The sequence below is a fragment of the Heliangelus exortis genome, chromosome Z (assembly GCF_036169615.1).
Source record: "Heliangelus exortis chromosome Z, bHelExo1.hap1, whole genome shotgun sequence".
Lineage (NCBI taxonomy): Eukaryota > Metazoa > Chordata > Aves > Apodiformes > Trochilidae > Heliangelus > Heliangelus exortis.
Genome location: NC_092454.1, coordinates 13274498 through 13297971, shown reverse-complemented (window position 1 = coordinate 13297971; position 23474 = coordinate 13274498). Strand labels below are relative to the sequence as shown.

At 37.3% G+C, this 23474-nt stretch overlaps 1 protein-coding gene across 6 annotated transcripts in view; it reads right to left on the bottom strand.

Moving 5' to 3' along the window:
* Positions 1-23474, bottom strand: part of NIPBL (NIPBL cohesin loading factor) — a 147700-nt gene that overhangs the window by 89951 nt on the left and 34275 nt on the right. For all 6 annotated transcript variants that reach the window (XM_071730992.1, XM_071730991.1, XM_071730996.1 and 3 more), the window contains exons 2-4: positions 3822-3965; positions 1367-1532; positions 106-236 (exon numbers count right to left, since the gene is read on the bottom strand). In XM_071730992.1, the coding sequence (XP_071587093.1) occupies positions 106-236; positions 1367-1532; positions 3822-3885 (361 nt within the window). In that variant the 5' untranslated portion in view covers positions 3886-3965. The remainder of the gene's footprint in view (positions 1-105; positions 237-1366; positions 1533-3821; positions 3966-23474) is intronic.

The window sequence follows — 23474 nt, the reverse complement described above, 5'->3', positions numbered from 1 at the left end:
TACAGGACAAGGCATAACTATCACAGTTTTGCTCCATATATGTTTGTGTCTCTAAACTTTCAGAACAACATAAAATGCAATCAATAAATAATCAAAAATCCTTACCGCTTTGTACCCCGTATCTGTTTTGCATGCTTTTCTCCCTGAAAACATTAGGATTCCTTGCCAGGATAGCCTGCAGCAAGACTGGTATATCTCCCTCTGGATCATCACTGCCAAGGTTATCTTTCAACTCTCTGGAATTGTGGAAGCAAGCAAATAAAGAGGCAAATGCATTTTCAAATTATAAGAAACTATGAGTCAAGTAAAAAAAAAAAGAAAGACAAACCAAAAAACAAAAACCAAAACCAAAATGAAAGAAGACAATTTATTGTTAAAATATAGAAAAAAAAAAAACCCCAAGTCTGCAAAGCACTGTTCCCTGTCTCAGTTTTTTTCCCCTGCCTTCTTTATGGAATGGCACAAGAGGTATTCCTACTAATCTTCAAAATTATTTTCTGTTACTACTCTCTTTTATGTACATGGCTGTCTGTTTCAGACTACTAGAAAAAGTTTCCTATTCCCTCTTTTGTATCATCATCTTTTCCATAAAAACACACTTTAGCATAACATAAATAAAATATTCCTGTAGCAATGAAAGCAACATATGCTTCAAAGCATAATATTTAGGTTGCACTCCAGTGCTTTAAGAATCTTACATTTTAAACTGGGAAACTGGCAAATCTTTGACACCACAGGATTCCCTCGGAACCATAAAGAAAAAGTGATTGATTTCCTACAAATGCATCTGTGCTTTCACTGACTTTGAGGACTTTTAAAAGCTTCCATATGAAAGATGGATTTGTTGGAATGTGTAGGAAAACGTAATATAATTCAAAGGACGCCAGAGAAAAGTTTAGAAAATTTTAACAAAAAGAAATGCACTTCCATTCTTGTTGGTTCAATTCTTAAAATATCTTAGTTCAATACCTAATCAGAACTGACCATGTTCTTACAGGAGCGTCTCAAAAATTCTTTTTGTGTAGTGTGTATATAATATGCTTATGAGCATTATCAACCAAAGTGGAACAAAAATCAGTATTGCACAATCAACACCACAAAGTCTACACTCCAACAAGAATGGAATAAGCATGAGATCTATAAAATAACCCCTCCAGGTATGGAAGGGCTGCTGGACAATTATTAAAGTTCTAACTAACTGAAAACATTTAACTCTTACACAACAGTAACCTGCCAAGCAACCCTGATAAAAAACCTGCATGTTCTAATTTTCAGACTTCTCACAAACATCCTTCTCAATCAAGTTAATTTTTATTTCAAGGAATAAGGATAGTAATGTGATGTAGCTGAACTTCAAAATACATACATGTGATCTGTTGACACCTGATTGAGACTGTGGACAAGCTGTGAAACCAGATTTTCATCCCTGCAAGCCAAAAGGCAGTTCACCTCTTCAGCTATCCGTCCATTGAAAAGTAGGCTTTTTGTTGTTGTAGCAGGTAAAGGTGATGGAAGAGGCAGCTGGTTCAAAACTGTTATCAGAAAACAGAAAGGAGTTCAGAATAATTTCATGAATCACAAACATAGCCAGGGTAGGTTTTGGAAAAAACCCAAAACCAACCAACAAAAAAACCCCAAAACAAACAAAAACCCCACACAAGACTCAGGCTACCAAAACAAAAACCAAAGAATCCAAAAACAAATTTAGGCCTCTAATTAAATTTTCCTTTTATTAGTCTCTTGTTGTTTATATTTCTACATAAGTCATCTTCTCAAGAAAAGTCTAGAATTGTTGATTGGTATAATTACTAAAACGTAAATTCGGTCAGCATAGCTATTCACAAATCTTGGTAAAAAGACACAATGAATATACACATCACAATATTGCAATCAAATTATGAATGGACACACTATACTTTCAGAGGGAAGTTTTAGTTCTACAGACCTAACAAGGAAGTGTATCATGTAAGAAGCCTTGACAAGATGGTTGGCAGAGTTGCACAAACAAGGAGCGAGTAAACCAGAGAGGCCAAAAAGCTGGCTACATAGGAAAGTCACATTCGTGGGTCCAGAAAAAAAAGCTGACTCTGATTTCGAGTTCCCAGGCTGATCATGGCTCTCAGATAAATGTTTTAGTTGAACCATTAGTATTAGGTTCACAAAAAACAACTTAAGTGAAATACTCCAAGAGGAGTGTTCAGTACCTGAAGGGAGGCTATGGGAAAGCTGGAGATGGACTTCTTGCAAGGGAATGGAGTGACAGGACAATCAGTAATGGCTTCAAACTGGAGGGGGGGGGGTAGACTGGGGCTGGACATTAGAAAGAAATTCTTTCCTGTGAGAGTGGTGAGACACCAGAGCAGGTTGTCCAGGGAAGATCCTATCACTCTTAAGTGTTCAAGGTCAGACTGGATGGAGAAATGCGAAACCTGGTCCAGTGGGAGGTGTCCCTGCCCATGCAGGGAGATTGGAGCTAAATGATCTTTAAGGTCCTACCCAACCCATTCTATAATTCTATTTTTTCTTTGTTTCTTCTGTATTTTGAAATTACTAAAAAAAAAAAAAAGGAAGGAGGGGGGTGAAGAGATTCCAGTGATTTCCACCCTTGCCAATTCTAGTTCCTTCTTCTCACTCAGAGAAAAATAAAGTGAGGCATTTAGAAGTCTTTATCTTTCATCTGCTTCTGACTTTCTGAAAATTAAGTAAATACCACGCAAAATGAAGAAAATGCGCCTAACATAAACCTAACATAAGGGCTAATCCCGCCACAAGTAGTTCATTTGAAGAAGTTCTTGCATTAGCACTTACACATATAAACACATCTAAATGCATAAGTGTATCTCTCAATTTGATATTTCCAAATATCAGGAAGACATAAAGAGTATGTTTTTGTCCTTGAATGTTTTTTGTTCGGGTTTTTTTTTAAGATTTCTTTTTTTTTAAAGAAAATATTTTTGTCCACCTGCTGATTTTACTATAGACAATTAAATCCAATTGCTGCGTATATATTTTCAGTGTCTCTTGGAAGTTCTCCATATTTCAACAGTATAATACTAAAAACAAGAGTTCAGAGGAAGCACCCGTGTCACTGAGACTAATTATCTTCAGAAAGACAACTGAGCTATAAACTCTCTCAAGCTTTATAAATAAAAAGCGTCTTTGTCCCAGCTGCTTTTATTATAATAGTTGTTCTAACACCTCATTATAGTAGTGATAAATCCCCTCTTAGTTTTCACTAGAAAGTTATTTTTGGTCACATTATAACCAGTATCAGCTTGGACAGTAAGTAGTTCTTTTTCCTTAATGCATTTTGTCTTCATGGTGACACACACCTTATCTACTCCTTTTGTAGGCTGAACAGCTAAGAAAAAAGACTCATAGGTCCTGCTGCTTTAACAACCACTCTTTGAACCTATAACTGGAGCAACTTTTTTGTATCATGTTCAGAAATAATCTCCCTCTTCTGCTTCTCTCAGTCTCATGAATATGATTAGATGTATGTTTTACTATTTTAAAATAAGCAAGTTTTTCTTTATTTGTGGGTTACCCACATATGCTACTGAATGATGCTCAAAATTCAAAGTAATGAATTCCTGTATTTTGTTTCAGGCTAAGGGTATTTCATTTTATTTCATGTTTAAATTACCACATTTTATATGAACAGATTTTTAAAAAATCAGATAGTGCATGATGACAAATCAGATATTTAAGAGTATTACCTTTAAGAACTTTTAAAATAAACTACTGTTAGTATTTTGAAAATGAAGGTATTTAATAAAGAGCTAGAAAACAGCAAAGCAATGGCAAGAAAGAGTACTTACGGTCTGTAAGACTAGCGATCCCTGCAAGAGTAGTGATGGGAACATGAGGCATATCCCCATTCATCCTGAAGTTCTGGGGTAGTATTGCCTTCACAGATATTTTAGTTCAGGTGCCAGCTATCATTACTTCCCATCTCCCAAGCACTGAAAAAAAACCCAACAAAAAACAGAATGAACAAACCAGAATGAAACCATAATTTTTTTTAGAATTTTTATATTCAGTAGCATAAAAGAAACATAGATCATATCCTCAGCTGCACACTAAGTAACTGTCAATAGTGGGTAGAACAATGTCAATTTTAAATATCAAATGGTATTAAGCAATCAAAAAGCAAGCTGTTGGTCTAAGAAACAAAGCCCTTCACCAAAAAAAGATATAAAGTAAGGCAATTACTGGAAAATTTACTCAAGTTATACAATACCAACTCAAAAATTGGCAAAAAATAATAATAATAAAAAAAAAGTGGATAGCTAAATGTAGAAGTTTAATTATTAACTACTATATTCACTTCCTAGTGTTGCAGATTTTTTTCAGATAAGAAGTCTCATAAAATAAAAAGAAATAATTTTAAAAGTACTATTTCAATGATTATCTGAAAATATCTCCTTAATATTAAACACTGTCTGGTCATTCTACTACCAGAAACTGTTTTGCCGACTCCACCAAAAGAAAACCTTGGTCACCACTGAACCAGCTTGTTAATTTCCTGTAAAGGCATAGTTTATATTCTATAAACTATTCTATGCCTTTATAAAGGCATAGCTGTTGAACAAAATGGATTTTTTTCCCTCAGGTTTAATAACTATAGAGATCCCAACTGTAATGTAGATCACACTAATTTAAAAAAACCAAAACAAACAACAAAAAAACAAACACACCCCAAATTTCTTCATAATAATTTCAACTGCTGTGCCAAAACAACAAAAAATTATTAAGATCACACATTACAATTCACTGTTATACTTCCGAAAAGACAAAAATTGAACATTATATTTTCTGAAGATAAACAAAAGGAATTAACAGAAAGGAATTTTTATATAGTCATTTGCCTATTATGGACTGGCACCTGTGTTCACAGTTCGATTAAAAGTAAATAGACCTCTTCTGTAAGCATTTATGTTATATACCGAAGACACTGAAATCACAATTTGCTTACACTTTTTTCACAAGCTAACATTTTTGAGAATTACATGTACAATACACACAAACCAAACCTTAGAGAACACCTGATTCTTTCTTATGCCACCTGAATGGCAACATACAGCATACCACTGCTAAGAAATACTCCTAGATTCTAAGCAAGGCAAGGAAACAAAATGTTATGAGACTTCTTCCTGGTCTAAGTTTTCATGAACCACTGGAGTTAACATTTCAGAGTTTTCTTATCTACACACAACTGAATCCTTAAAAAAAGAAAAACCAAAAAAACACCAACACAGAGCAATGAGTTGACTCCTTTGATGCACCTGACACAGTCTGACTCTCACCACTAAATAGCATTTGTTCAAAGTATATTATATTACAAGTACAGAAATGTAATTGAGGAAATGGCTACAGGCAGATGTGCTGAGTGGATTGTGGTGTTTAGATTTCAGTAATACAATTAAAAAAATACAAAAAACATCCTTCAAACACTCAAAACAGTTTCAAATGCAATCCATATTTGAGATTCTATACCCACCAAAAAATATCAATATGCACACAATTTCAGTGATTTCCTAGTTCCACAAAAAAAAATAGTTAATTAAAAACAAACTAAAAAACCCCTTCAAATAACAATAAAAATGAAACAAAACCCAAACACCCAAATCCCCTCCCCACCAAACCAACAACAAAAGAGCAAAACAACCAAAAATCCCCAAACCAAACAATCTGCTCCTCACAATGGATCTGAAACAACAAACTCCTAGGTGGAAGGACTTTCAGATTTTGTCACTGAAAAGCCACTAAATATAGCAATCACAGAACAATTTCCACACATAAAAACGTCATATTTAATTATGAGTTTCCCTCAAGTGAAACTGTATCAAAGATGACAGCGGCCATGTCACCAGTACTATTGGAAATCCTGTATGTAACACATAAACATTGAGAAAAGGAAAAATAAAAAAAAAACCAACAACCTGTTAACTTTCCCTTCCTCGTCACCTGGCAAAGCTGTAAACATCAGAGGCAGTCAGTACTAATGAAAGTTCCTTGTAGCTATTACTGACACAATAATTATACGAGATTATAATCAATAGAAGAAACTCCTCCAAAACCAGATGCTCAAATTAGAAACCTCCACAGATAAATGATAAAAAATCCAAACTGTCAAGATTCGGACCTGAGTGAACCAAACGCCCTGAGTTTGAATAGTCAGGGGAAGAGTAAACTTTCTTTCTACGAGTAGAGCAGAAGGGGTTGGTTTGTTTAGCTAACAAAACAAAGGTCAAGAGGGGATGTGGGTGCTCTCTAAAGCAGTCAAAGAAGATTACAAAGAAGAATGCTACCGGGTAATTCTAAAGCAAGGATAAATGGGGGCATGAATACAAACAAGAAGAGAATCAGAACAGAGCTTCTTACCATCAGAACTGCCACTTTCTGGAACCCCCTTTCAATCAGAAATAGTAGAAGAGATCAGCGACACCATTTCTTTAAAGTAACACCATTATTCTGAAGATGGATCATACAGATGTTACAGAACAGACAGGTTGCACCAAATGGGAACTAAGCATGGCAATCCATGCCTCTTACACTGCAAAGTTCTTGTAAGTACCATGATGTGATAAACAGATGAGAATAAACAACAGAGAAAGAGGCTGATGGGATTAAGTGATGGGATTACTTTATACAATAAACACAGAATGGACATACCACATAGGATCAAAATATTACACCTGTTTTACAGAGAGCAAAATTTCATCTGTTAAACAACTGGCAAACAAGGTGTGATTCATTTCCAGAATCGAGGTCCAATGAAACTAGAGCTTGAATTTGATGTCAGTAAGAACACTAATAACCTAACTCATTTAAGGAATTTAAATTATCGAGCAGCGAGGGGGAAGAAATTAGTTCAAGTTGAGAGAAATTCTTTCAAACACCACCAGAACAGCAAAAACATGAGAACAGCAAAAACATCAGAGCAGTACACAACAATGGCTTGACTGACAAATTTTGTTGTGTTACGGACTTTTTACATTTCCCAACTATAACAAGAGTTAAAAGTACTACATTGTAGGCATCTCAAAATCAGTCACAAAGAATCAACATTTTTCAATATAAAGAAAATTTTACATTATCAGCTTTGTACTTTAGCTATTACCAGCAGTACAGCATTTCTACCTCTAGACTGAAAAAGTGAAAGTTATTTACTCTAGCTGAATTAAGGGAATCCAAGAAGTGCTGCATTTTAAAGCTTGCAACCAGTGTGTAGTGTAGCAGTTCTAACAACTAGAAACCAAATTTATATGTAAGCAAAGGTGGTCTTACATATTCAGTTTATTTGGTATTTATGCTCTTGCTTCTTTGTAAGATTCAGCAGCTATCATAGAAGACATTTCAGAGAGAAAAAAAACTACAGTGCACAAAGAAAGTGATACAAAGAGCCCCTCAGTGAAAGGAAAACAATGAAATGGCAGCATATATTGACAGTACTATATGAAAAAGCTATTATAATGCACAATAATACAGCAAAGACAAGATTGCAAGCAAAGTAATATTAAAAGTTTGTTATCGGTAACATGTACACATTTAAAGTGTAGAATGTTGTGGGTTGTTCACTTATGGTGCTTTTGTAGTGAGTTTTGTTGGGGGTTTTTTGTTTGGTTTTTGGTTGTTTTGTTTGTTAGTTTTTTAAAGTAGAAATTAAAAATGTAGTTGGTAAAACAATCCATAACATGGACCTGGAAAACACTGACTGACTGGCACAAGGGTAGGGCAGTGTCATGTGGATCCTCTCTAGAACTTACTTCTCTATATATTCTGAATTTCTCACAGTACTACTGGATTAAAGGCAGAGTGGAAAACTAACAGGAAAACAAAAAAAATCTCTTCAGAAAAAATGGACAGCCATGTGTAAAACTAAGGGGAGAAAGAGAGGATGAAAGCAAGCTGTGAACAATTTTAAGTGAAGAGGTAGTGCTTGCACAGTGAATAGAGACTGCAACCAGGAATGGAAAAAAAACACCCAACCCAAACAAAGCCAAAACCAAACAAAAACGCCAAACAAAAAAGAAATAAACCATGATCATATTTTTTCAGATATTGCATCATCTGATTATCAGTGAAATGACAAAAGACTCTGACTGCTGTTTACCACACTCTGAATTTATGAAACATTCCTTGTGGTTGAAAAATATTGTTATCTCCTTAACAAAATTGGAGTTCTTCTACATCTTAGCTTTGTGCATGCATGAGAACCGTGTGAAAAAAAAAAAAAAGGGAAAAATCTGTTTTTATGCAGTAGTATAGTACACAGGCTCAGTACTAATGCAAAGATCAGTAACCGAACTCAAGATTGAGAAATTTCATATGTATGTTTGTTAAGGGGTATTCTTTAACACTTACACTCTTATATACTTGGATTTAAGAAATAAATTATGTATGAATAAACTAATACATATCTGAGGAGATTAAAGGCAAAATCAGGTAGATCAAATTAAATTTTAAAGAACAGCTATAGCAATAGGTCTCTTTAGTTTTCTTTTTTAAAAGCATTCCATTAAATAAGTACCTTAAATATAGTTATCTTTTATTTATACTTTGAAATTTTTATTTAGAATGAAAATACTTGAAAAAGTGGATTTCTTGTATGCTGACTAGCTTCAAATTGAGTTAACCATGATCAGCGCTGATTTATGTAACTGCACACTCTCAAAGTATCCCAGTATAACTCCTCTATGAGATGCTTTGTCATTTAGGTGAGCAGTAGACTTTTAATTATATTTTAAATGAACAAACATGCTACCAGGAATTTAAGAAGCTTTGCTTTACATTTACAGATTTTTTCAAAAAGCTACTTTCTTTTTCAATAAACTGCTTGCTAGTTACTACATTAATTTCAACTAGTTGTAAGTCCATAAACTGTCCTTAACACACATACCAACACACACACACAAACCCAAACAAAAAAACACTGAAAGAATGAGGGAGAAAGGTAGAAAGAGAATGACTTAATATCCTCTAGTTTTCCTTCAAATGAGATGCCATGACTGAGGTACCTCCTACAGATTAACCCACAAGAGGGCAGATTTCTGGTTCCCCTAGCACAGCTACAGTTTGATACAATGACAGATGTGCAACACCAAGGAAGGAAACACAGCTGTCAAAACAGCCCAACACTTAAGTACCTGGGGGCCAGAGGGGGAAAGCACATAGATTCACAATATAAAGCATCTTAACAGTAATTCAGTCTCAGAAAAAGTCAGTATTGGAAGTGAACTGTAACTAACCACTGATGCAGCTGTCTAAGGTTAAAACAGCAATGCAAGAATCTATGAAGCCATTTGGTGTGAACCTGGCTTAGAACAACTGAAGGGTGGGGGTGGAGGAGTGGCAGCATGCATTGGAAGGTGAAGAGAAAAGGGGATGGGGGTGGTGTCAGGAATCAGAAGACTCATTAATAACAAGATACAGAATAATCTTACCACCTACAACAGTGGCTACGAAAAAATAAGTTTGAAGACACAGGTGTGAATATGGTGTTCTGGTGAAATCTGTGTGTTTGGTTCAAAAAGTGGTCAGCCAGCAGCAACAGCGATACTGACAAAGCAAGGGTAAAATTAAAATATACTGTACAATTTCAAAACCAGTACTAGTATAATGTGTTTTTCTAAAGATATTCCAACAGCAGGTGTTCAAATCACTATCAACTACAACCAGGGTAAGAAAAGAAACCTCAGTATAAAGTCCTGTAGTAGGCTAATTGTAAATTGCTTCTGAATGTAAAGCAGTCTTTAGAAAAAAACTCTGGAGATTCTATTTCTGTGGCTACTGGCACCTTCCCTTGGTCTCTGCTGTTCTATTGGTAACAATGACACCAATGCCTCTGCTGCCCGTATGTCAGCAGTGGCAGTGACACCACAGTAAACGACAAGAGAAACCTCAGTAAAGGTGGTAGAAGCATTCACAGCTTGAGAGGTCTGCGGATTCAAGGAGAGATGCCCCATAATGCAGAAGCTCACAGATTTCTATCATGGTAAACTAACATGAAGAGTAACTGTGCTTTGTGCTTGTAATTCCTCCCAGGCAAGAAGAGGAGGGGAACTGGCACAATGGGACCACCAACAAAAAAAAAACCCACAAAACCAAAAAACAACAAAAAGAACACCAAACAAACAAAAAAAGACCAAAACCCCAAAAAACCCTGCAGAGAGCAAATGCCTGTGGTAGTACACATTTTCCCTGATGTATGTTACATGAACACTTAATAGGAAACCCTGACTTTTCTTGCTACCTTGCAATAACAAAAGGGGGGGAAATAATTAGAACAAAGCTTCCCAAAAAGAAAAAGCTCACCAGCAGCACTGGGAGCTTTTTCTGTTACAGCTATTTCCTTCATCCAAGCACAAGAAATATTTTCTTTTTATTCATTTTAACATACATAAAAACTAAAAAGCCCTTATTAACAGTGCTCTGCACTTAAAAATAGCTTCTCAAATATTTAATTTCCATGCCTTAGCACGAAGAACTCTTTAAAATGACCCTATATCAAGTCCTTTGTACACAAACAAGGCATTTAAGAACCTTGTCAAAGCTGTTTAAGGAAAGTTGCTGTTAGGAAGCTGAGTTGTCTTCTTAAAACAAGGGGATTAAATTTAAGTGAATGGAACACAAATTTTGCTCCTGGTTGCAAACTAAAGTACTACTACCTCCTTCTCATTAGAAAAGTGATACAAGCCGCACTGATAAGGTATCAAAAACTAAACCAAAGTACTGGTATGTTTTAAAATGTTAAACCTGTATAAAATACATGTGAAATACTTCAGCAGGGTAGTTATGTTCACTAGTTTTGCAAAATAAAGCAGCTGTGAGAACCCAGTTATTCAGGGAGTTTATTACTACTCCTTTTCCATCTTTTTAAGCACTGAAGAGATTTACCTTTCATGTCAAAACTCTGGGTAGAAACAACTCCAGGTACTAGAAGAGGCTGGGGACTGAGCTGTTGGAGACCAGCATGGGGGAAAAGGACCTGAGGGTGCTGGTGGATGGAAGGATGACTGTGAGCCAGCAGTGTGCCCTTGTGGCCAAGAAAGCCAATGGCATCCTGGGGTGCATTAGAAGGGGGGTGGCTGGCAGGGAGAGAGGTTCTCCTCCCCCTCTGTTCTACCCTGATGAAGCAGCATCTGGAATATTGTGTCCAGTTCTGGGCCCCTCAGTTCCAGAAGGACAGGGAACTGCTTGAAAGAGTCCAGTGCAGAGTGACCAAGATGATGAAGGGACTGGAACATCTCCCTTATGAGGAAAGGCTGAGGGAGCTGGGGCTCTCCAGCTTGGAGAGAGGAGAATGAGGGGTGACCTCATCAATGTTTAGATATATGTAAGGGGTGAGTGCCAGGAGGATGGAGTCAAGCTTTCCTCAGGGGTGACTAATAATAGGAGAAGGGGCAATGGTTATAAACTGGAGCATAGGCGGTTCCATATAAATATAAGGAAGAATTTTTTCACTGTGAGGGTGACAGAGCACTGGCACAGGCTGCCCAGGGAGGTTGTGGAGTCTCCTTCCTTGGAGACATTCAAAGCCCTCCTGGATGTGTTCCTGTGTGACCTCCTGTAGGTGACCCTGCTCTGGCAGGGGGTTTGGACTCGATGAGCTCTTAGGGGTCCCTTCTGACCTATGATCCTAACACTACTGGAGCTAGCAAATTCTTCTTTCTGCAGAAGCGTATGAAAAAGTAAAATGCAAAAAAATATAACAAAAAAATATAACTTGGCAGCAGTCATATGAAGCACACATCAGAAATTCAGACACAGAAAATGACAAGCTACTTCAACAGTTCAGGCATTTATGTCCCATCTGCACTACATATTCCAAATGCAACTTCTATTGCAACAGAGAAAATACATCTGTAATTTTGTTCTTTTTGGTGCGCACAGCCGTATTATTTTCCCAGGCACACATGGAGCAACTAATACTATACAATGAATTTTACTGAAAGAAGATAGCTAAGAGATGTGTAGAAGAGCAAGGAAAATCAAAAGGGTTAGTCAGCTCTGTCACATATAGAACACTTTAGGTTCCAACATACCTTTGTTAAAGTAGTTGTGACAGGGACGAGAGAGGAATTAGCATCCTGGGTTTTTTAAATTTTTATTGAATGTCTCATTTATATTAGGTGGTATCAGTGCTGCCCTTTTCTAACACCAGTTGTCCATTGCCTTTTATTTTATTTTAAAGGCTTTTGCTCCCTGATTAGGTTTACCAAGCTAAAACCTTAGTAACTAAACACTGAACTAAAACCATTTTAATTCAGGAGTATTTCTGATGCTGAACTCTCTAAGATGATTCATAACCTTTGTAAACAAAAGTGGGAAGAAATAAGCTTGCTGAGGAAGCCACTGATTTTGCACAAGTCATCCAGTTGTGTAAGTTTCACCTCTTTTTGCATCTGAAAAACAACTAAAATCCCTCCAAGCATCTTTAATACACACAGAGAAAACATGAAAAAAAAATACACTGTTTATTTAGAGGTCTACAAGAAATGTCAATGTAAAATTGTAGATAAATGAATTTAGTATGTTGCATCACAAAAGCACCTCACAGTGTTTTACATTAGAATTAAAATTGTCCTATCAATACAATAATAATTATTTATTATTAATCAAGATGTATTATTACAATCTTGTTGCCTGGTTTTCACCTTAAGCTCCACGTACATTTAAGAGAAACACTGAACAGCACTGCAAGCTGTTAAGAAGCTTTTCTTCTGAACTGGCGAGCTGTTTCCCTCCATGCCCTCACAGCAGTGCAATTCCTCTGTCCAGGAGGCTCTTCACAGCCCTCCTTAACAAACCCGATGTCTTCTCCTCACACCACATTCACTCCCACACTCCTCAGCTGCCAGACGGGGGAGTGCACATACTGGAGCCTCTTTCTCAGTGTGGACAAAAGTATCTCTATCCAACAATTTTCAGAAATGAAACCATCTTGCAACTTCCAGCCCCAGTAAAATATAGCTGAAATTAGCTATATTTTCCAAATGTTGCTTTCCAAAATTGTCAAACAAACAAATTTACAGACAAACAAGTGCCGTGATCGTTAGGAAGATAATTATTATATAAATCAGTATTTTTAGCAACTATTGGCAGAAACACAGAGAGCTTTGTTTGTATTGTCCTAATCTACACACCTGCATAACTGCTGGTAATGCAATTACTTTTTGTAATTTTAGAGCACTTATTACCCAGAATTTCTTCTGTTTGCTTTCCAAGAAGTAGTGTATATAGCTTATGCAACATGCAGGTATGATAAAATCTCTCTAAAGTAAAGCATGCTGACATTTAAAAGACAAAAAAAACACCCCACAAAATAATCAATGACATTTAACACTTTAATTAATTTACTAATATTTTGCAGAAACACACTGCTTGCAATGACTGAACATGAAAGCAAAAGTAACTTTAAAAAGTTTGCGTCTAATAAATAAATTACTTATATAAGAGACTTCACAAACTGGCTGAGGTGGGAAGTGACCTCTGGAGGTTCTCTTATTCAGCCTCCTGCCCAAGCAGGGACACCAAGAAAACTACCTGGTTTACTTTCTCTAGCAATAATTTTTATTATGCCTGGCACATAAATACTTAATTTGGTCCACAACAAAATAAATCCTAGAAAATTCAACCATTTAGACAACATATTTTATTAATCCGAGGAAGAACGTATTTCCCAAAATCTGAGGTTCCCTATTCCAAAGATAGAAGTGTAAACTATCAATCGAGTAACATTTTATTAGCAACAGTTTTTCAACAATTGCAGAATACTTTACTTTTTTAACTCCTCTAAAAGTAGGGATTTTCTCTATTTTCATTTTAAAGAAAAGTGATGAGGCTTTGAGATTACAACGGCCCCAAATGAAGTTGTGTTTAGAACTTCTAGTCTTGACATTGTCAATGAAAATACAAAAACTCTTCCTGAAATTTACCACACTAAGTTCTTTAGATCAAGTAATTTACAATCAATTACAACCACACACTGAAAGGACATACAGTAATCACAAGGTACAAAGACACTGGTAATGAAGAAATTGCACTGAATTCTGCAAATAATTAAATCTACACTTAAATTTGCTTGTTTTCTAAAGCTATTTCATGGTGCAGTTTTCACTTTGGGATTTTAATCCTACTCATGTTTTCCTTTGATGAAAGGGAGAAACTAAGTTACTTGCTTGAAAGGAGCTAATATGCACACTGTACTGTATTTTTGTAAGAAAAATCCCTTTTACAGTAAGAAAAATAAACAAAAAACCCCCAAACCTATGCAAGCTATCAGAGGCTTTTTAATGCATCTTGCCAAAATAAATGGGTATCTCAATATCTTGAACTGGAACGGTCTTTTTCAACAAAACTAAAAATATCCATAATGACAGAGATGTTTTTTCCTAGGTGATTAGTGGATGCAACAAACTTCACTATTCTTCTTCACGGACTCAGGGAACTGGAAAAGATTCAGTTTCCAGCTCAAAGTGCCAGTATTCAGTATATGCCACAGGCTTCCTTCCTATTCTTGCTTTGATGAATACAGAGACCTTTGGTTAAACAAGCTCTCTGCAACCAGATGAAGCGGATGAATTGGAAACACTGGACACAACAACCTTACTTTTCTGATTCCACAGTCAGACTGTAGCTGTCTGTAGTTTAGTATAACAACTACAGTTACTCAAGCAGGATTAAAAATAAGTATTATCATCTCCAAAGATTACATTTCCAACCAGAAGCGTCATTTGGTGGCTTTCCATGAACGGGTTACAGAGTTGGTGGATTCAGGAAGACCAACTGATGTTACCTTCCTGGAACTGCGTAGACCATCTGGCACTATCCTGCACAACATCCCAGTCTCTAAATTTGAGAGACAGGAATTTTATCACTCAGCGGAATTGACAGGATGGTGGCACTAAAAGAGATGTGGCACTAAGAACAGCTCAATACCCAAGAGGAGATCAGTGACAACTGGTGTAGCTCAGCGATGGGTACTGAGAATCTTTGTCAGTGACAGAGGAACTGAGGGCACCTTCGGCAAGTTTGCTGATGAACCAAGCTGTGTAGTGTGACTGACACACTGGGGGGAAGGGAGGCCCTCCAGGGGGGCCCTGACAGGCTTGAGAGATATCCCATGCATGAAATTCAAAAAGCCCAAGTGCAAGGTCCAGCACATGGGTATGGGCAACCCAAAGCACAAATACAGTTTGGGCAGAGAATGGACTAAGAACAATCCTAAGGGGGAGAACTTTGGAGGATTGGTTGATGAGAAGTTCAACATGAGCTGGTGACATGCATTTGTAGCCCTGAACCCCAACTATATCCTGGGCTGCATCAAAAGAAGTGTGGGCAGCAGGGTAAGGGAGGTGATTCTGCCCCTCTACTTCACCCTCGTAAGACCTCATCTGAAGAATTGTGTCCAGCGCTTGGTCCCCCAACATAGGAGGGACACAGAGCTGTTGAAAGAAGACCAGAGAAGAGTCTCAAAGATAATCAGATGGTGGAGCACCCCTCCTGTAAAGACAGGCTAAGAGAGTTGGGGTTCTTTTAAGCTGGAAGAGAGTAGATTTAGGTTAGATATTAGAAAGAAATTCTTCAGTGTAAAAATTAAGACATGGGAACAGGTTGCCCAGAGAAGCTGTGGATGTCAACTCCTTGTAAGTGTTCAAAGCCAGGCTGGATCAGACTTTGAGCAGTCTAGCCCAGTGGGGGGTATCCCTGACCATGAAGAGGTGGTTAGATCTGGATGATCTTTAAGATCATTCTAATGCAAATTACTCTTTAATTTTATGCACTTTCTAATTGGAGAAAACTAATAAAATAGCTCTGGGTTGTCCTAAATTGCCAGTCTGTATTACTATGTTTTAAATATAAACCTTCTATTCTGTTCTGTTGAACTTCCATGTAATACACTGGCAGATTTTTACTGATAATAAAGTCCTCGGACCAGTACGTGTTGCACTACAAAGCTGAGACTAAAACTTAACATTACCATTACAAGATCACTAATCAAATCTAACTACTTTATCTGCTACTTCTGTTGCACATGCCTATCACTTCTTTTTGAGAAGATGTAATGCAGTTTGGAAATACAAAATTACAGTAAGGGTAAAATCTTAACTTCAATGCCCACAACTTTGCTATGAGTTGTAAGAGAAATTAGAAGTTCCAGCAAGCAGAACCATTTCCTAAGGTGCACTACTGGATAAAGATGATTTCAAAGCAATGGTCAACTGTAGAAACATATAAGGCTGCTTGTAATGACCACTTGACTTCCCTCAATTCAATTCAGTTTTCAAGAAGGACTCTGCAAGTGAGTAAGCTCTCTCAAGATGAAGAATGATGACATGTCTTATACAATAATAAATTCTAGATGGAGATACATTGAAGATAATACTTTGAGGAAACTGGAAAGGTTCACACTAACAGTGTCTAAAGTGACATTTCCTTCTGTAGTCATGAAGGGCATCGTACCAACCTGAAAAACATTTAGGAGACCTAGCTTCTCTTTTTGGCTCAAATTGAGAAGTATACATTTAATATAGAATAAGTAAAACATTACAGAATATAGCCATTTACAAAAGAGAATTTTTATCAAGTGTTAGGCTCCAATGAAATATAACAGAAGCCAAGATAAATTTCAACAGTTCAGATGCAATGCTTTTTTTTCAGCACTGTTCATGAGAACACTTAGCAACTTTCCTCAAGTTTCCATAAGTTAACAGTACCATCATTTACAACTATGTGTTTTCTAACTAAGACACTAAGAACTTTTCTCACTAACACATCTAAGAACTCTAAAGCTGCTCCCAGTAGCTTACTGAATACTTAATGGCTCTCCAAAGAAAAAGAATACTGCAAAATACATTTTTAGGTGGTAAAACTAGCACACATGAAAGGACATATTTTTAAAAAATCACAACATCCAATAAAGGTTATAATATATGCTAATGCCTTAAATGTGAAAAGGTGATAAAAGTACATAAACAATAAATTGCCACTTCTGAAATCTATGTGTGACAAGGAACAGATTCTGCATTTCCAGAGATTAAAATATATCTTAAAGATAAGTAAAGCCATTAATAGAATTTTGTAATAGACAGCTGGCACCTGATCTTAATGATCTGCAAAACAATAATTTTTCTGTCTTAAGGGAACTACATGTGAAAAAAAAATAAAATCACAGAATCTTATGTTTAAGGTTGGAAGGGACCCCTGGAAAACACCTAGTTCACTGTCACTGCTTAGAGCAGGGCCAGCTACAGCAGGTTACACCATGATGCAGCCTCTCAGGTTTTGAGTAACTCCAAGGATAGAGACTTCACAACCCCTTTTACTCCAATGTTTGACCACCCTGAAATCAAATAAGTTCTCCTCTAAATGGATTTTCATGTATTTCAGTCTGTGCCCATTGTCTCTGTCCTACCACTGGACATCACTGAGAATAATCTGGCTCCATCACATATCTTAGCACCATATTGATAACATCTCCCTGAACCTTCTTTGCCTCTGGCTCAACAGTCCCGGCTCTTTCAGATTCTCCTCAAAGCAGATGTTCCAATTTCCTAAAAATCTTTATGACCCCCCATTAAACTAAGTATGTATATGTCTGTCTTGTGCTGGGGGGGCCAGGACTTAAACCAGCACTCCAGAGGAGTCTCACCACTGATGAGCACACCAGAAGAATCATCTCCACCCTGAGCTTTTGACAAGACTTTTCTTAATGCAACACAGCATATTGGTTGCCTTTATTTGCCACACTCAACATAACTGACTCATGTTCAACTCTATCCACCAGGCCTCCCAGGCCCTTTTCTGCCAACATGCTTTTCAGCTGATTGGCCCTCAGCATTTGCTGTTACATGATGTTATTCATTCTCAGGTGCAGAATCTGGCACCTCCCTTTGTTGAACTGATTGATTTTGGTAGCCTAGTTATGCAGCACATGAGGTGCCTCTGAATTTGCTGTACACACTGAGCTGGTGTATCAACCTTTCTTCTTTTGGTTTGCAAAATGGCTGAGTACACCAAGTCCCATCATTCAGGTCATTAATTAAGATGCTAAACAGCACTGGCCTGTGTCAGTCCCTGGAGTATACCATTGATGACTGGGCTTCCAGTTGCACTTTATGCCATTGTTCACAATGCTTCAAGTCCAGCAGTTTCTGATCCACTGCAATGTCTGCTCATTTAGTCTGTACTTCATTGACCTGTCTGCCAAAGACAGTACAGGGCAAAGTGTTGAAAGTCTTACTCAAGTAAAGAATGAACATGTCCTCACCTGCACTGATAGTCATGTCATCAGAGAAATTAACTGGGATTATTAAGCATGATCTCCCCTCTATAAATCTATGCTGATTACTCCTGATCACCTTTCTGACCTTCATATGTATGAAAGTTATTTGCAGGATTAGTTGCTAAATCACCTTCCCAGGGATGAAGCTAAGGTTGATTGAGTTTTAATTTTACAGATTCCTCCCTGCGCTTCCTTGAAGGTACGGGTGACATACCCACGTGGGAAAGCCTGTATGAAAAATCCATATGGACATATGAAAAATCCATGTGGGATGTATTCATATGGGAAAGCCAACTGTATCCTAGGTTGCATCAAAAGAAGCATGACCAGCAGGTCAAGGGAAGTGATTCTCCTCCACTCTAGTGACACCCTACCTAGAGTACTCTGAACAGTTCTGGAGGCTCCAGTACTGGAATGACAAGGAACTGTTGGAGCAAGTCCAGAAGAAGGCCACAAAGATAATCAGAGGGTTGAAGCACCCCACCTATGAAGACAGGCTGGGAGACTCAGAGTTGTTCAGCCTGGCAAAGAGAAGGCTCCCTGGAAGAAGATAGATTTAGGTTAGACGTTATGAGGAAATTCTTCATTATGAGTGTGGTGATATACTGGTAGATTGCCCAGCAAAGCTGTGATGGCTCCATCACTAAAAGTGTTCAAGGCCAGGTTGGATGAGGCTTTGAACAACCTAGTCTAGTGGGACGTGTACCTCCCATAGCATGGTGGTTGGAACTATATATTTAAGGTACCTTCCAACCTTCCAACCTGAACTTCTACAATTCTACAATTCTATGATTCTATGATCTGTCTTCTTTCAATTCTTTGGTGCTTCCTTCAGTCAACAAGACTTTTCAAAGAGTATTAAGTGGTCTCCCAATGAAGCTGCCCAGCTCCCACACTACTCATGGATGCATCTCACCATGTCCCATGGACTTGTGCATACCTAGTTTATTTAAAAGTTCTTTAGCATGATCCTCTTCTAAAAATGGTAAGTCTTTATTGGTTTGGACTTTCCCACTGGCCTTGGTGTCTGAGATTCCTGCAGGCCAATCTTATTAGTTAAGACCAAGTAGAAGAAAATATGGAATACTTCACCCTTTTTCATGTCCTTTGTCACCAGGTCTCTATTCCTGTTCAGAGTGGGTCCTTATTTTTCCTTGTTTTCCTTTTTCTGATGATATAGCTCTAGAAAACCTTCTTGTTACCCCCCACATCTTCATAGCAGACAGCTCCAGATGGGGTGTGTCGTCTCTAACTCCACCCCTGCATGCTCAGACAGTCCTGCATGCTCAACGTTTCCTTTTTGATTCCTGTGATTCTCAACATTTCCTTTTTGCATTTGAGTTTTGTCAGCAGCTCCTTGGTCCTCCATGTAGACCTCCTGCAAACTTCACTTCCTCCATGTCAGGATGGACCATTTTTGAGCTAGCAGAAGAGGATCTTGGAAAAACTAACCAGCTTTCCAGGATCATCCTTCTCTCCAGAGCTGTATCCTAAGAGATTTTTCCAAGCAGATCTCTGTACAGGTTGAAGCCTGCTATTCTTAAGTCTATGGTTAAGATACTGCCATTTGCCTTTCTCCCTCTTAGTGTCCTGAATTCCACCATCTCATATTGCTGCAGCCAAAACTGTCCTAGCCTGTATGCCCAACCAGTTCTTCTTCATTTGTAAAGATGAGATCCAGCACAGCACCTTCCTGGTCAGCCACTCACTCACAAGTGTCTGGCTATCATAATAAACTCCAGAAACCTTCTGAATTACTTCTGCCCTACTGTGGTGTTCCCTGCAAGGACCAGGACCTGTGCCTGCAAAAGTGAGGATTCTTCCAGTTCCCTAAAGAAGGCCTCAGCTGATACCCTAACCCTAACCCAGTCGTTTCATAAACATGGTAAGTACTACTACACATAGAGCTTTTGACTGTATAATGGATTACAACTTTTATCTAGAATTACCTTTAAGACTTTGTAATAGAAACTGGTGATGAAGGAGAGGCAGTCAGTCAGTTAAAATTAAATCCCAATTCTATGAATAATATAAAACATATAAATACACTTAATCTTTAGCTAACCATAGCACTGCTAAGTCCTATAAAGAATTATCAGGAAACCAAAACCAGCTCCAGATAACAGAGGGACTGTGAGATGACTATCTGAATTTTACATCATCATTAGAGTCTTGATAATAACTGTAAGATAGTTTCCCACTTCTTCTCATATTTTATTGTCAAATACAGGACTTTACCTAAAATATAGGAGCCACTTCCATAAGTATGACAAATGACAAAGTTTTGGTGGCATTCACCTGACAGGTCTGAAACAACTAAATATCAAAGAACAAACAGGAAAATGAAAAATATCAGAACAGTCTCTCAAGGGATGCACAGTGGTCAAAGTATTCAAAAGGCACCGATTGATCTTCTAAGTTTTTAACACCAAGGCCTACTTTCAGTATCTGAAGAAGTTGTTCAAATACCCATTAAAACATAAAACTAATAAACATGCAACTGTGATACTCAGACACCAAACTCAAGAACACCTCAAGAGGATTCCACGTTATGGCATTTTAACTGATAGAATTAAGTATGGAAAGTATGAATACAGATGTTGCTTGTGAATATGTAAGTTACATATAACAGATTTCAAAGGGCTTATAGAACAACTTGTAAGATATTTCATAACAAACTGGTGACCAAGCAGAGAGAGGAAAATAGCTTAATTAATAGCTTAAAGGCCCAAATAAGAAAAAGAACTACATGTTCAGATCTTAGCATCAACAGTTACCAGGAACTCATCAATATTTTCAAAATCTACCACACATTGTTACCTCATCTTGTTTTAACCACGTCATTCAATACTACATGTCTATCCAAAATTAGCAGAATGAGCACTGGAGACCAATACAAAAGATTAATAAAAATCAGAAGGATACTAAGCTATTTCTATAATTAGGGGGTTAAGGTGAGGGAGAAATACAGCCTATCCTTCATTGCTAAAATAAATAATCAATTTTCATTTGATTACTCCTTCAGTCTCCGTTTAAGCTCTTAGCTGTAAAAAAGCAAAATTCCCTAGCTCAACATCCTCTGCTAAGAGCAGATTTTTTATATATTCTGTATCTATTCACTGACAGGAACCACCAATCAGCAAAAGCTGCACCTTTACTAGAGCCACCAAGAAAACATATAATTTTGTAACAAACGTGTCCACAAAATCACTAGTGCATAATCCATTTTAGTAAACTATGACACATTAATATTGTCTCCTATAGGAAATACTGCTTTAGATTAGGAAATCTCATTTTACGAAGCAAATAAAGAAAAATGCCAAACTAAATAAAGATACAACCATGAGGAGAAACTTAGAATATACAGAGAGGGTGTCTGTAGATAAGCCTTCACAGATGTAATTGCTTAGGCTAAAAAGGAAATATAGCTGGGAATTGCAATATACTTATTTCTAACAAGATGATCAAGTAAAAGAGTTAAAAGTGAACAGTGCTGCTTCAATTCATGATTCAGCTAGAAAAGCAAATGTTACACATTACTGAGGTAAAAGAACTAAGAATGAAAAAAGCTTGTAATTGCACTGAAATCTAAACTTTTTAGTTAGGGTTTTTACCACATAATTTAAGAATTATCAGATCGTAACTTCATTATTAAGTAATGGTTAGGGATAAACATATACTGAAACATATCACCACCAAAATAGAAACTTACACTCTATGAAAATTACTAATGAAAGTCTCTATTCAACAGTCAGCTGCAATATATAAAGGTTTTGTTTTCAGCTGATAAATGGCACATAGATGAAGTTAAAAAGTGTGAGTGCAGACTTACTGGTCCACAGAACAGTTTTGGTATAGCTACTGGAATACTTTGTTACGTATCACCTCTCTGTCCACTGTTTTACACCCACCATCCCACTTGTTTAATATCTTGTTCTACTATTTACTTTCAGTTCTGCAGCTGAAATGGTGAAGTTTGACAGAGTGCAAGGATTTTTTCCTGAAAAAGTCAGTATAACAGGAGGAGAAAGAGTTTGGAAGAGAAGGATCTTCAAAACCACATTTTAAATAGAGGGGGAGATATGTAAGACACAGAGATGCAGAAGTAGGATCAACAGTACCATCAGATTCCTCATAGATGACTGCTTTTGAGAACGCACTGTTGTTCTAGAAGATCTCAGCTCATTTATCTTTGAAACTCAATACTTGGTGTATCTTTACCCTTATCATTCTTGTTGCCTCCTTCTGAACAGGTAAGTTAACAATGCCATCATTAATCGCATTACATATATTTTTATATATATACATATATATATATATAAATATGTCATGTATATTTATATGACATACTCTGATTAACAGTACTCTGCCGAGTTGGAAGGGACCCATCAGGATCAAGTCCAACTCCTGTCCCTGTGCAGGGCAGCCCCAGAATCACACCATGTGCCTGAGAGTGTCATCCAGACGCTTCTTGAGCTCAGGCAGGCTTGGTGCTGTCACCACTTCCCTAGGGAGCTCGTTCCATTGCTCATCTGCCTTCTGGGTGAAAAACCTTTTCCTAACACCTAACCTAACCCTCCCATCCCTCTTTCCCCCCCCCCGCCTCCCCCCCCCTCCTATTAAGTATTATAACAATAAGATTACTTATATCAGTAAGAGGTGAATAATAAGAAAATGGCTCATTAGTTGTCATTGAGTTGTCATTACATAATCCACAAGTCTACATATCTCTTCTCTCCTGTGCTAATTCTTACTGGAAAATGTCACTCTGTGTTCCATGACTACTTTCTTCCACTTTTCCAAAGCATTCTTAATAGATAACAGGATATAGCTGCAGTGGAGATAATACAGGATTGCTGCCACATAAAAATCATTATAAGTTGTGTCCAAGAGGTCTGTAAGTATGAACATATGATGCATACCTCCAAGCAATTAAAACAATTTATATTTCACAGTACCTTGCTTTAAAAGCATTAACTAATGAAAGCCTTCCCTTTTCCCCATCAAAATAAGGTAGGTTTTTGTTGGGGTCTGCAAGTGTGGTTTTTTTATTTGGATTTTTCTGTTGTTGTTGTTTGGCTGTTTTTTTGGTTTGTTTGTTTTGTTGGGTTTTTTCCCCTTCCGGTTGGCTGGTTGGTTGCTTTTTTTTGTCTTCTTGTTTGTTAAGCTCTCTAGTGTCTAC